At 41.8% G+C, this 14,764-nt stretch overlaps 2 protein-coding genes across 3 annotated transcripts; one reads left to right on the top strand and one right to left on the bottom strand.

The window, feature by feature from the left end:
* Nucleotides 1-2,521: 2,521 nt before the first annotated feature.
* LOC141133304 (uncharacterized) lies at nt 2,522-6,563 on the bottom strand. 2 transcript variants are annotated; one of them, XM_073622593.1, is made up of 3 exons: nt 3,329-6,563; nt 3,052-3,196; nt 2,522-2,783 (listed from the first exon to the last, which is right to left on the bottom strand). In XM_073622593.1, the coding sequence occupies exon 1, from the start codon at nt 6,553-6,555 to the stop codon at nt 4,705-4,707; it is 1,851 nt and encodes a 616-aa protein (XP_073478694.1). In that variant the 5' UTR covers nt 6,556-6,563; the 3' UTR covers nt 2,522-2,783; nt 3,052-3,196; nt 3,329-4,704. The 2 variants fall into 2 exon arrangements, with proteins under 2 accessions (XP_073478694.1, XP_073478692.1); XM_073622591.1 differs by having other exon boundaries at nt 3,052-6,563.
* Nucleotides 6,564-6,581: 18 nt separating this feature from the next.
* On the top strand, nt 6,582-11,081 carry LOC141134048 (uncharacterized). The gene is made up of 2 exons (XM_073623637.1): nt 6,582-10,448; nt 10,717-11,081. The coding sequence occupies exon 1, from the start codon at nt 6,582-6,584 to the stop codon at nt 8,793-8,795; it is 2,214 nt and encodes a 737-aa protein (XP_073479738.1). The 3' UTR covers nt 8,796-10,448; nt 10,717-11,081.
* The last annotated feature ends 3,683 nt before the right edge of the window (nt 11,082-14,764 follow it).

The raw sequence follows: 14,764 nt of genomic DNA, 5'->3' as shown, positions 1-14,764 counted from the left end.
AATTTAAATTGCAGAGGTGATCAAATACCACCAAAAGAAAGCTCTATTTGTGGGGAAAAAAGGATGTCAATTTTGTTTGGGAGCCACGTCGCACGACCGCGCACTTGTCAATTAAAGCGATGCAGTGCCAAATCGCAATAAACGCATTGGTCAGGAAGGGGGTAAATCCTTCCGGGGCTGAAGTGGTTAAGGACAAACAAGGCTTTCTTTTTGTGAATATTGTCCTGCAACAATAATTATTTTTTGCAATCCTTAGACAATTAAATGTAATAAAACTAAACAAAAGGCATTTTTTTCTTTCTTTCGGTAAATAAATAAATATATATATATATATAAACAGGTCTCAAAAATATTAATAAGCAAAGCAAACAAAAAACAGAAAAAAAAATGTAACTATTAGTTAATAAAATAGAAAAGAAAAAAATCACCAGGAAAATTACAATTGAATAGAGAAGGAGAATATAGAGTTAATCAGTGCTGATTAGAGAAAACTAAAGGGTTAATAGGGAGTTCAACAGAGGAACATTTAATTAGAAAAAACATTTTTTTTTTACTTGTCAAGGTTGCTTTAACTCTCTTCACCTGCAAATCGAAGTTCATCCCTTTAATCTGTGAATACAAAACACAGAAAGTTACAATTGATACAATGATTCAATGTAACTTTCTGTGATGTGCTTGTTAATAAACATTGCCAGCCTGCTTCTTTTTTTTGACAGCTCCTGCTGAATTGTTGGGTACTGAGACAGGGAAGCATCCTGGCAGCAGAGCAGAAGGACTAGATGTACTAGACATGACCTGTGTACACTGATAACATGTTTTTGGGCGTGTCTAGTGCGCCCAAAGTCTGCAACTGGTTAAGGATTGTAAAAAAAATGGTTAAATGTGAATAACTTTTGGGGTGATTTACCAAACGATCTGGAATTCTTGAATAGGTTTGGGAAGTTGAGAACGTAGGCTGTGCAAAGTTTCAAGACAATCGATTGAGGTTAAGGCACATTATGGTACGTTAAGCTCTTTACATTAAATGTTTTAGCATTGTAAAGTATAGCTTAATGTGAATAACTTTTCGTGTGATTTACTAAATGAGCTTAAATTTTCAGAATATGTTGGCATGGAGTATTTTATTGTGTGAAGTATGGGGATAATTGGTTAACATTTAAGGTCTTTTTTGTACGTTAAGCTCTCCAAAAACAAGCTTAATGTCCCTAGTTTGCCTTATGGAACACCAAATCGCTTGAAACTTCTTGGATAGGTTTGGGAAGTTGAGATCTTAGGCTGTGCAAAGTTTCAGGGCAATTGATTGAGGTTTAGGCACTTTATTACGCGTTAAGCTACATTAAGCCATTTTCACATTAAACGTTTTAGCATTGTATAATATAGCTTAACGTGAATAACTTTTGGTGTGATTAACCAAATGAGCTGAAATTTTCAGAATGTGTTGGCATGTATAGAGTCTTCTATTGTGTAAAGTTTGGGGGAAATTAGTTAACATTTAAGGTCTTTTTTGTACGTTAAGCCACATTAAGCTCCCCAAAAATCAAGCTTAATGTCTCTAGTTTGCCTTGTGGTACACCGAATCACATGAAACTTCTTGGATAGGTTTGGGAAGTTGAGAACTTAGGCTGTGCAAAGTTTCAAGACAATTGATTGAGGTTAAGGCACATTATGGTACGTTAAGCTCTTTACATTAAACGTTTTAGCATTGTAAAATATAGCTTAATGGGAATAACTTTTGGTGTGATTAACCAAATGAGCTGACATTTTCAGAATGTGTTGGCATGGATAGAGTCTTCTATTGTGTAAAGTTTGAGGGAAATTAGTTAACATTTAAGGTCTTTTTTGTACGTTAAGCCACATTAAGCTCCCCAAAAATCAAGCTTAATATCCCTAGTTTGCCTTGGGGAACACCGAATCCCATGAAACTTCTTGGATAGGTTTTGAAATGTAAAAACTTAGACTGTGCAAAGTTTCAGGGCAATCGATAGAGGTTTAAGCACTTTATTACACGTTAAGCTACATTAAACCATTTTCACATTAAATGTTTTAGTATGTCCCCAAAAATGTGGCCTAGCTGAATGAACTTCCTGACAGAAACATCCCACCAAAAACACATATAAAATGTAGTTGAATTGGTAGAACATATATTAATTAATTGAAAACTAATGACAGCCTACTTACAGACTTATGCTTCCAAGGCCAGTATTAAGTTTTTAACGTGCTTCCTTCACTGTATAAAGATTATCTATGTCTGCTGGGCAGGAAGTGGGCGTAATATACTACAGTTCCTGTTAATAATTGATGCCAATTTAAAGCAACAGTAAGATCAGTAAATATATACATTATTATTATTATTATTATTATACAGGATTTATATAGCGTCAACAGTTTGCGCAGCGCTTTACAACATGGGGCAGACAGTACACTTACAATACAAATCAATACAGGAGGGATCAGAGGGTCCTGCTCGTTAGAGCTTACAATCTAGAAGGGGATGTGTACCTCAAAATGGGATTTTAAGGGCAATGCAGAAATTGGCAGTGTTGAATTATAGTTAAAAAGAAGTTTATTGATACAAAAACGAATAGGATATACATGAACATACACATTGATCTAGTTAAGAATAATTATAAAAACATCAGATATATGGAAACATATGATGCATCCTACTGCTAGTTACAAGTACCACCCCCGATAGGTGTGATGGCGTCCTGATAGCAGATTTCCAACGCGTTTCAACTTATTGTAGGGATAAAGTCTTCCTCAGGGAGGGACTGCATCACATTCTAAAATTTTAAGTAACAGCATGATTATTGGTATATACTTAAATATTTGTTTGTTACCTATATCTATAGAAATCGCATTACAACAGAAAAGTATTATATGCGACTTACATTTGCGACTACAGAAATCGCATTACAACAGAAAAGTATTATATGCGACTTACATTTGCGACTACAGAAAATCGCATTACAACAGAAAAGTATTATATGCGACTTACATTTGCGACTACAGAAATCGCATTACAACAGAAAAGTATTATATGCGACTTACATTTGCATTTAACTGTGAAAAATCGCTTTCCCAGTGCTGGCAGGGGTCCTAACACGTGATTGTCAATGCTGCTCAAATATCCTCTACGGGATGGCCTGGTATATTGTGAAGAAACCAGTATTTGGCAGTCGTGATAATTAAACAACTGAAAAACATGAAGGTATAAGGGAAATGCTAAGAAATTGAACATCAAAGAGGTCAAAGAATGGAAATAATGGTGATTCGTAGGGGAAATAAGGTTCCCCAGGGCCATCATAGAGTAAAAGAGATCAAATACCTTAAATTGATTGTGTCAGGTGTATTGTTCCAAGTGGCAGGGAGCTCCGGTCCTGGAGTACCTCTCTGTAACAAAGCCAGTTGTGGAATGCTGCCTGTGGCCATCCCTGGCGTCCTAATATATGGGGTGTGGGCGTGGCTAAGTGATGGGCGTAGCCCTATTCTAGGTAGAGTCTCACATTCATTGGTGGTGCAGTGGAGGGGGTGCGACTTCAATTGGCTGCTGTCACTGTTTAGAGGAAGCACCTTTGTACAATGTATTGAGGGGAAGCGTCCACAAGCTTCCCTGTTATCTAGGTAGCAGACGCTTGGACCTCCTCCTTCCTTTTCTCCTCCCCGTGACGTGAAGCCTATTGCTTACACGTAGCCCATGTAATATGGGCACGGGGTGAGGCGGGGAGAGAGGTGCGTCTGGTTGCCGGGGCAATGTGCATATGACGTTGGGGTCACATGGCCCCGACGTCAGTTCCTAAAAGAGGGAGGGGCGCCGTGTGACTCCACAGCGCTATTGAGCAGTCTTATTCATGTTAAACCGGGCATCGGGGCATAGTAGCCCCGCTGTCTGACAAAAAAGTATCAGACTATGCACAGCGGTGTATGGGGTACTGTTCTATGCTGATGTCATAGATGTCACCAAGATATACAGTGACAAGTATGACAAAAAGTAGCAGGTCTATACTCCCTCATTTAGAGATGGAAAAAGGAAGGAAGAAAAATTGTATAAAAGAATTGCAAAGAATTGATTGAAATGGGGATAGTACTGATGAAATATGAAATATATATAATAAGAGAATGTGAAGGGGGATTTTTATTCTTAAATATGCCCAAACCTCTTTATGATGATTGTACTGTCATTGAGCGAATGGCAGAACATCAAAATTAGGGCTTATAACCACCGACACAGTAGGAAATCCCGGGGCATCAAAATAAGATCTGACGCCTTCGGGGTATTCGGGCCATGATGTTGCGTCATGGCCCCCCCCTGTGCCGGGTAGGGATAGTGGGCAGAATGGCAACGGTATCATTGGCCCTTTGTTTCAGCACTGAGAGGCGGATTCATATGGCACAGTCGCATGAAAAATGCATCTGCAGAAATAACAGCAATTAACATAATACTGTATACAAAATAGTTACACAAAAGAGATTACAGTAATTACAATAAATAAGTTTAATTAGAAAAACTCTCCTATATAGTTTCTGACTGGGTAGGGTGTAGAGTCTTAGCAGTTTAAGACATATGATCATCAATGGGGAGATAATGGGCCTATGGTGTTGTGGAGGAAGCCCTCTGTTTCTCCGCAAGGGGTACTGGAATAGAACTCCAGTTCTAGAAAAGCAGAGGTGCAAGGGAACAAAGAAGGTGAGAAAAAAATTATGTTAATCCGTTTTCCCCGAGCTGAAGCCCTCCAAGAAGGGTCTGAAACTTTCGGTTTCATTTAGGCCTGGGGGGGTAGTGGCCCTAAGGTACCTTATCCAGCGCATTTCACGCTGGAGGAGGACCTTGTTCCAGTCTCCCCCTCTGAGTGGCAAATGAATCCTATCAAGGACTGTGAAGTTCACCGAGGGTAGTCGGTAATTGTGATATCTGGCAACATGCCTTCCCAAAGGCAGATACAAGTTGCCGATTTGCATACTTTGCATATGTTTGTCGACACGTTTTCTAAATTCCTGTCTTGTTTTGCCCACGTAGAAGGCACCACACTGGCACTGCATGAGGTATACCACACCCTGCGTCTTGCAATTGGCAAAATGACGCAGGGAAAAACTTTCCCCATTAGGCAGTGCCAGTGTGGTCCTCCTACCGATGACTGGACATTGGGCACAGGAACCACATGGGTATGTACCCCATGTTTTACAGGGGTCCTTTCTTGCCGTGCCCTTGTATTCACTTTGGATGAGTGCATTTCCTATTGAGCCAGGTTTTCTATAGGTGATTTGGGGTTTAGGACCAATTAGTCCTTTCAGGATTGGATCATCTGTAAGGATGGACCAATATTTTGAGATAATTTTATTGATTTTAAAATGCTCATTAGAAAATCTCACAATAATCCTTGTAGTGTCGTCTTCTTTGGTTGGTTTCTTTGAGAAGATTAAATCCCTTCTATTGGTTTGCTTAACTCGGTTGAACGCTTTTTTTAAAGAGGATTTGGAGTAGCCTCTGTTCATGAGCCTAATGGTAAGTTTGTCCGCTTCGTGTTGAAAGTCTTCGTTGTTACTGCAGTTTCTTTTAAGGCGGAGAAACTGGCTGTAGGGAATGGATCTTTTCAGAGGTTCCGGGTGAAAGCTGTTTGCATGCAACAGGGTGTTGCCAGCAGTCTCCTTTCTGTAAAGTTTACTTGATAGTCCGCCCTCAGAGTTTTTAAAGATGGTAATGTCCAGGAAATTTACTTCATGGGTATCCGAGGTCATAGTGAAAAACAGGTTAAAAGCATTGTTGTTCATCAGCTTTAGACAGTCCCTCAATAATTCAGGGGGGCCGTCCCAGATGATGAAGAGATCGTCTATGTACCTCTGCCACATACATATGTGGCGAGTGTACACAGACGCTGCCTCCCCCTGTAGGAACTCCCTCTCCCACTCCCCCAGGTACAGGTTGGCATAGGAGGGTGCGCAGCACGTCCCCATAGCCACTCCCTGCACCTGGAGGTAGTGGGAGCCCTTGAAAAGGAAGGTGTTGTGTCTGAGGATGTAGTCCAGCATAGTTAGAATGAATGCATTGAATTTCCAGTCTGTTGTTGCTCTTTGTTGTAGGACACGTTCAATTGCAGCTATGCCTAAGTGGTGTGGGATACTATTATACAGCGATTCCACATCCACTGTAGCAAGTAGAGCTGAACTGGGAATGGATATTCCATCGAGGATTTGCAATAGATGTATGGTATCCCTTGTATACGATGGAAGTTCCATTACATGGGGTCTCAGGTATTGATCTATTATTTGGCTGATCCCCTCTGTGATGGAACCATTCCCGGAAATGATAGGTCTCCCTGGTGGGTCATTTAGTTTTTTATGCACTTTGGGTAGTGCATAAAAGGTGGGTTGACGTGGATGTCTAGTGCGTATAAAATCCCACGTGTCTTTATCTATTACCCCTTCATTGACAGATTCATCCACCAGGGAGAAGAATTCCTGGTTGAATTTGTCTACTGTGGAGGGAGAAATCTTTTTATAGCATTTGGTATCATTCAATATGTTAAAGCACATTTTTTCGTATTTGGCATTGTCCATAAGGACGATGTTCCCTCCCTTGTCCGATGCTCAAAGCAGCAGACTTTAGAGCTCTCAGAGATCTTAATCTATTACTGCAAGAAAGTGGCCCAATAGAGGATTTTTGTGAGAGGGATCTTGACAGTGAAAGCAGTGAAGAAGAATATGAGGAACCCAGCAGAGTCCAAACCACCAAAAAATACAAAAGGAAATCACACAGATTTCCACCACTGAATCAGAATCCAGCCATAGCTCTATTTGTAGGACAGATCACTAAAGAAATCAACAAGATGGAAAAATACAACAAAAAAAGCAACCTAAATCGGGAACAACAAAAGGCATTAAACTCCCTTAAAAACAACACAGAAATTACAATCAAAGCATCGGACAAGGGAGGGAACATCGTCCTTATGGACAATGCCAAATACGAAAAAATGTGCTTTAACATATTGAATGATACCAAATGCTATAAAAAGATTTCTCCCTCCACAGTAGACAAATTCAACCAGGAATTCTTCTCCCTGGTGGATGAATCTGTCAATGAAGGGGTAATAGATAAAGACACGTGGGATTTTATACGCACTAGACATCCACGTCAACCCACCTTTTATGCACTACCCAAAGTGCATAAAAAACTAAATGACCCACCAGGGAGACCTATCATTTCCGGGAATGGTTCCATCACAGAGGGGATCAGCCAAATAATAGATCAATACCTGAGACCCCATGTAATGGAACTTCCATCGTATACAAGGGATACCATACATCTATTGCAAATCCTCGATGGAATATCCATTCCCAGTTCAGCTCTACTTGCTACAGTGGATGTGGAATCGCTGTATAATAGTATCCCACACCACTTAGGCATAGCTGCAATTGAACGTGTCCTACAACAAAGAGCAACAACAGACTGGAAATTCAATGCATTCATTCTAACTATGCTGGACTACATCCTCAGACACAACACCTTCCTTTTCAAGGGCTCCCACTACCTCCAGGTGCAGGGAGTGGCTATGGGGACGTGCTGCGCACCCTCCTATGCCAACCTGTACCTGGGGGAGTGGGAGAGGGAGTTCCTACAGGGGGAGGCAGCGTCTGTGTACACTCGCCACATATGTATGTGGCAGAGGTACATAGACGATCTCTTCATCATCTGGGACGGCCCCCCTGAATTATTGAGGGACTGTCTAAAGCTGATGAACAACAATGCTTTTAACCTGTTTTTCACTATGACCTCGGATACCCATGAAGTAAATTTCCTGGACATTACCATCTTTAAAAACTCTGAGGGCGGACTATCAAGTAAACTTTACAGAAAGGAGACTGCTGGCAACACCCTGTTGCATGCAAACAGCTTTCACCCGGAACCTCTGAAAAGATCCATTCCCTACAGCCAGTTTCTCCGCCTTAAAAGAAACTGCAGTAACAACGAAGACTTTCAACACGAAGCGGACAAACTTACCATTAGGCTCATGAACAGAGGCTACTCCAAATCCTCTTTAAAAAAAGCGTTCAACCGAGTTAAGCAAACCAATAGAAGGGATTTAATCTTCTCAAAGAAACCAACCAAAGAAGACGACACTACAAGGATTATTGTGAGATTTTCTAATGAGCATTTTAAAATCAATAAAATTATCTCAAAATATTGGTCCATCCTTACAGATGATCCAATCCTGAAAGGACTAATTGGTCCTAAACCCCAAATCACCTATAGAAAACCTGGCTCAATAGGAAATGCACTCATCCAAAGTGAATACAAGGGCACGGCAAGAAAGGACCCCTGTAAAACATGGGGTACATACCCATGTGGTTCCTGTGCCCAATGTCCAGTCATCGGTAGGAGGACCACACTGGCACTGCCTAATGGGGAAAGTTTTTCCCTGCGTCATTTTGCCAATTGCAAGACGCAGGGTGTGGTATACCTCATGCAGTGCCAGTGTGGTGCCTTCTACGTGGGCAAAACAAGACAGGAATTTAGAAAACGTGTCGACAAACATATGCAAAGTATGCAAATCGGCAACTTGTATCTGCCTTTGGGAAGGCATGTTGCCAGATATCACAATTACCGACTACCCTCGGTGAACTTCACAGTCCTTGATAGGATTCATTTGCCACTCAGAGGGGGAGACTGGAACAAGGTCCTCCTCCAGCGTGAAATGCGCTGGATAAGGTACCTTAGGGCCACTACCCCCCCAGGCCTAAATGAAACCGAAAGTTTCAGACCCTTCTTGGAGGGCTTCAGCTCGGGGAAAACGGATTAACATAATTTTTTTCTCACCTTCTTTGTTCCCTTGCACCTCTGCTTTTCTAGAACTGGAGTTCTATTCCAGTACCCCTTGCGGAGAAACAGAGGGCTTCCTCCACAACACCATAGGCCCATTATCTCCCCATTGATGATCATATGTCTTAAACTGCTAAGACTCTACACCCTACCCAGTCAGAAACTATATAGGAGAGTTTTTCTAATTAAACTTATTTATTGTAATTACTGTAATCTCTTTTGTGTAACTATTTTGTATACAGTATTATGTTAATTGCTGTTATTTCTGCAGATGCATTTTTCATGCGACTGTGCCATATGAATCCGCCTCTCAGTGCTGAAACAAAGGGCCAATGATACCGTTGCCATTCTGCCCACTATCCCTACCCGGCACAGGGGGGGGCCATGACGCAACATCATGGCCCGAATACCCCGAAGGCGTCAGATCTTATTTTGATGCCCCGGGATTTCCTACTGTGTCGGTGGTTATAAGCCCTAATTTTGATGTTCTGCCATTCGCTCAATGACAGTACAATCATCATAAAGAGGTTTGGGCATATTTAAGAATAAAAATCCCCCTTCACATTCTCTTATTATATATATTTCATATTTCATCAGTACTATCCCCATTTCAATCAATTCTTTGCAATTCTTTTATACAATTTTTCTTCCTTCCTTTTTCCATCTCTAAATGAGGGAGTATAGACCTGCTACTTTTTGTCATACTTGTCACTGTATATCTTGGTGACATCTATGACATCAGCATAGAACAGTACCCCATACACCGCTGTGCATAGTCTGATACTTTTTTGTCAGACAGCGGGGCTACTATGCCCCGATGCCCGGTTTAACATGAATAAGACTGCTCAATAGCGCTGTGGAGTCACACGGCGCCCCTCCCTCTTTTAGGAACTGACGTCGGGGCCATGTGACCCCAACGTCATATGCACATTGCCCCGGCAACCAGACGCACCTCTCTCCCCGCCTCACCCCGTGCCCATATTACATGGGCTACGTGTAAGCAATAGGCTTCACGTCACGGGGAGGAGAAAAGGAAGGAGGAGGTCCAAGCGTCTGCTACCTAGATAACAGGGAAGCTTGTGGACGCTTCCCCTCAATACATTGTACAAAGGTGCTTCCTCTAAACAGTGACAGCAGCCAATTGAAGTCGCACCCCCTCCACTGCACCACCAATGAATGTGAGACTCTACCTAGAATAGGGCTACGCCCATCACTTAGCCACGCCCACACCCCATATATTAGGACGCCAGGGATGGCCACAGGCAGCATTCCACAACTGGCTTTGTTACAGAGAGGTACTCCAGGACCGGAGCTCCCTGCCACTTGGAACAATACACCTGACACAATCAATTTAAGGTATTTGATCTCTTTTACTCTATGATGGCCCTGGGGAACCTTATTTCCCCTACGAATCACCATTATTTCCATTCTTTGACCTCTTTGATGTTCAATTTCTTAGCATTTCCCTTATACCTTCATGTTTTTCAGTTGTTTAATTATCACGACTGCCAAATACTGGTTTCTTCACAATATACCAGGCCATCCCGTAGAGGATATTTGAGCAGCATTGACAATCACGTGTTAGGACCCCTGCCAGCACTGGGAAAGCGATTTTTCACAGTTAAATGCAAATGTAAGTCGCATATAATACTTTTCTGTTGTAATGCGATTTCTGTAGTCGCAAATGTAAGTCGCATATAATACTTTTCTGTTGTAATGCGATTTTCTGTAGTCGCAAATGTAAGTCGCATATAATACTTTTCTGTTGTAATGCGATTTCTGTAGTCGCAAATGTAAGTCGCATATAATACTTTTCTGTTGTAATGCGATTTCTATAGATATAGGTAACAAACAAATATTTAAGTATATACCAATAATCATGCTGTTACTTAAAATTTTAGAATGTGATGCAGTCCCTCCCTGAGGAAGACTTTATCCCTACAATAAGTTGAAACGCGTTGGAAATCTGCTATCAGGACGCCATCACACCTATCGGGGGTGGTACTTGTAACTAGCAGTAGGATGCATCATATGTTTCCATATATCTGATGTTTTTATAATTATTCTTAACTAGATCAATGTGTATGTTCATGTATATCCTATTCGTTTTTGTATCAATAAACTTCTTTTTAACTATAATTCAACACTGCCAATTTCTGCATTGCCCTTAAAATCCCATTTTGAGGTACACATCTAGTTCTAAAAATTACAAGGGATGTTGGCAATGACACGGCCAACCCTCTGAGTCATACATTTATGTAAACAATCTAGAAGGGAGGGTCAAGTGGAAACAAAAAGGTAATAACTGTGGGGGATGAGCTGATGGAAAAAATCAAAATACAGTTGTTAGGTGTGGGTAGGATAGGCTTCTCTGAAGAGGAGGGTTTTCAGGGGTCTTCTGAAAGCTAATAAAGTAGGAGATAAGTGGACAGATTGGGGTAGGGCATTCCATAGGATTGGAGAGGCTTTGGAAAAGGCCTGGAGGTGAGCATTTGAGGAGGTGACAAGGGAGCTAGAGAGCAGGAGGTCTTGAGAGGACCGAAGAGAGCAAGTAGGTTGGTAGTGGCAGTGATGTAGCTGGGGGCGAAATTGTGGATGGCTTTGTACGTAGTTGTTAGAATTTTGAATTTAATTCTTTGGCCGAGCGGAAGCCAGTGGAGGCATTGACAGAAAGGAGTGGCAGACACGGAGCGATTGGTAAGGTGGATGAGTCTGGCAGCGGCATTCATAATAGATTGAAGAGGTGATAGACTATGTAGAGGTAAGCCAATGAGAAGGAAGTTGCAGTAGTCTAGGCGAGAGATGACCAGCGAGTGAATTAAGAGCTTTGTTGTGTCATTGGTTAGAAAGGGGCATATTTTGGAGATGTTGCGGAGGTTGAGGCGGCAGGATTTGGACAGTGATTGGATGTGTTGCTTGAAGGAGAGTTCAGAGTCTAGGATTACACCTAGAACCTTGGCATGTGGGGATGGGCTTATAGTTGTGCCATCGATTTTGACAGAAAGATCAGGGCAAGAGGCATATGGGGGAGGAAAAATTATAAGTTCGGTTTATGCTAGATTGAGTTTAAGGAAGTGGTGTGACATCCAGACTGATATATCTGAGAGTAAATTACTGATACGTGAGGAGACAGAGGGAGTGAGCTGAGGGGTAGAGAAGTAGATTTGGGTGTCGTCAGTGTAGAGGTGGTATTGGAAGCCATGGGAGGCTATCAGTTGACCCAGGGAGGTGGTGTAGATTGAAAATAGTAGGGGTCCAAGAACAGAACCCTGAGGGACCCCAACAGAGAAAGGAAGAGGAGAGGAGGAAGTAGAGTTATAAGAAACACTAAAGGTGCGGTTGGATAAGTAGGAAGAGAACCAGCAAAGTGTACAGTCACGGAGACCAAAGGCGTGTAGTTTTTTGAGGAGGAGGGGGTGGTCAACCGTATCAAAGGCAGCAGAGAGGTCCAGGAGTAGGAGTACAGAATAGTGTCTATTGATTTTGACCATTAGTAGATCGTTTGTTAGTTTTAGGAGAGCAGTTTCTGTGGAGTGTTGAGGACGAAATCCTGACTGAAGGGGATCAAGAAGGCCATTATCAGTGAGGTGGACGCTTAATCGGTTGTAGACCAGACGTTCGAGGAGCTTGGATAAGAAGGGGAGCAAGGAGATGGGGCGAAAGTTGTTAAGATTGGATGGGTCCAGTGAGGGCTTTTTAAGTATGGGTCTGACAAGTGCATGTTTTAGAGAGTTAGGGAAGATGCCAGAAGAGAGGGAGAGATTGAAGATGTGGGTTAGAGAGTGTAGTATAGGACCAGAGGGTGAACGTAGCATTTGTGAGGGAACAGGTTCCAGAGGGCAGGTGGTTAGGTGGACATTAGCAAGTAGTTTAGCAACTTAGTCTGTAGTGGTGGGGCTGAAAGAGGGAAATAATGATTGTGCCTGTGGGCATGAAGTGTAAAGCGTGTAGGGTGTCGGCACAGTAGAGATCTCAACGCAAATAGTATCAATCTTCTGTTTGAGGTGATTGCCGATCTCCTGTGCAGTGAGTGAGTTGGCGGGTGGAGGCAGTGGAGGACGAAGTAGAGAGTTGAAGGTGGAGAAGAGTTGACGGGGACAGGATGATAAGTTGCTAATGAGAGTGGTAAAATAGGTCTGCTTGGCAGAGAGAAGGCTGGAATTGTATTTTTGGAGGGCAGATTTATATTGGTTTAAATCTCTCTGGGACTTAGTCTTATGCCACAGGCGCTCAAGAGCACGACTACGTTTTTTCAGATTTCTAGTATCATCTGTTTGCCAAGGTTGAAGGGGTCTGGGCTTGATTCTGTGTGTAGTGAGGGGGGCAAGTGAGTTCAGTGAGGCTAGAAGTGAATCGTTGTACACAGAAGTGGCTAGGTTGGTGCAGGATAGGGGTGAGATTTTGTCGTAGAGGTTGTTGATAGAAGAGTAGAGAAGAGAAGGGTTGAGATGACGTAGGTTTCTGCGGGTAACTTTAAGGTGGTTGGAGGGATATAATGACCTTATAATGATCAGAACACTGTCTATCCTACAGAATGTGAGACCCCCTGGATCTCTATTGTGGAACAATCTGAAATGGTTGGACAGGCCATAATGCTTATAGCCCTTTTTAATTCTATTAACATGCTCCCTAAGCCTTACCCCTAATTTTCTTGTGGCCCTGCCTACGTATAGTAGACCACAGGGACAAGACAAGAGGTAGGTAACATGTGTGGTTCCATAAGTAATAAATTTTTTTATTTCAAAAGACCTACCCTCAGAAAAAGAGCTGAAGTGGGTAGTTTTCCTTTTCCTATGTTTGGAGGTTTCACACATCACACATTTACCACAACTGGAATTTGGTTAAAAAGGTAAATAACTTTTTGTCAGGATTAATGACATTATGTGCCAGTTTATGCCTAAGTGTTAGTGGTTTCGTATAAATAAACCTGGGCTGTTCAGGCAAGACATTTTTAAGCTCTCTGACTTCCAATAACAGAGGCCAGTGTTCCCTAATTATTTTTTAATTAAAAATTTTTATGTGAATAGTAGTTCACCAGCGGATCAATCTAGTAAGAAGTATCAGCATACTTTCTTTAAAAACAATTACATTTTCAATCCCCAAATCACCAATAACCACTTTGTGGGAGTATTTAAGTCTTTGGTTGAGCAAGATTTGGACAAATTGAACATTCGTCCGAGTAGACAAAAACAGATTTAGAAAGAGGTTTAGAGCTATTAGAAAAGAAAAAGGGCATAGTTATCAGATCAGCTGACAAAGGGGAGAGGGGGGGGTCTCGTTATTCTAAATAAAGCTGACTATTTGGAAGAGTTGGATAGATTAGTTGGAGACAGTGAGACATACAGTCAGGTCCATAAATATTGGGACATCGACACAATTCTAATCTTTTTGGCTCTATACACCACCACAATGGATTTAAGATGAATCAAACAAGATGTGCTTTAACTGCAGACTTTCAGCTTTAATTTGAGGGTATTTACGTCCAAATCAGGTGAGCGGTTAGAATTTACAACAGTTTGTATATATGCCTCCCACTTTTTAAGGGACCAAAAGTAATGGGACAATTGGCTGCTCAGCTGTTCCATGGCCAGGTGTGTGTTATTCCCTCATTATCTCATTTACAAGGAGCAGATAAAAGGTCCAGAGTTCATTTCAAGTGTGCTATTTGCATTTGGAATCTGTTGCTGTCAACTCTCAATATGAAATCCAAAGAGCTGTCACTATCAGTGAAGCAAGCCATCATTAGGCTGAAGAAAACAAAACAAACCCATCAGAGAGATAGCAAAAACATTAGGTGTGGCCAAATCAACTGTTTGGAACATCCTTAAAAAGAAAGAATGCACTGGTGAGCTCAGCAACACCAAAAGACCCGGAAGACCACGGAAAACAACTGTGGTGGATGACCGAAGAATTCTTTCCCTGGTGAAGAAAACACCCTTCACAATAGTT

The sequence above is a fragment of the Aquarana catesbeiana genome, linkage group LG03, assembly GCF_042186555.1.
Source record: "Aquarana catesbeiana isolate 2022-GZ linkage group LG03, ASM4218655v1, whole genome shotgun sequence".
Lineage (NCBI taxonomy): Eukaryota > Metazoa > Chordata > Amphibia > Anura > Ranidae > Aquarana > Aquarana catesbeiana.
The sequence above is the reverse complement of the archived record's forward strand: the minus strand, read 5'-3'. Positions and strand labels throughout refer to the sequence as shown.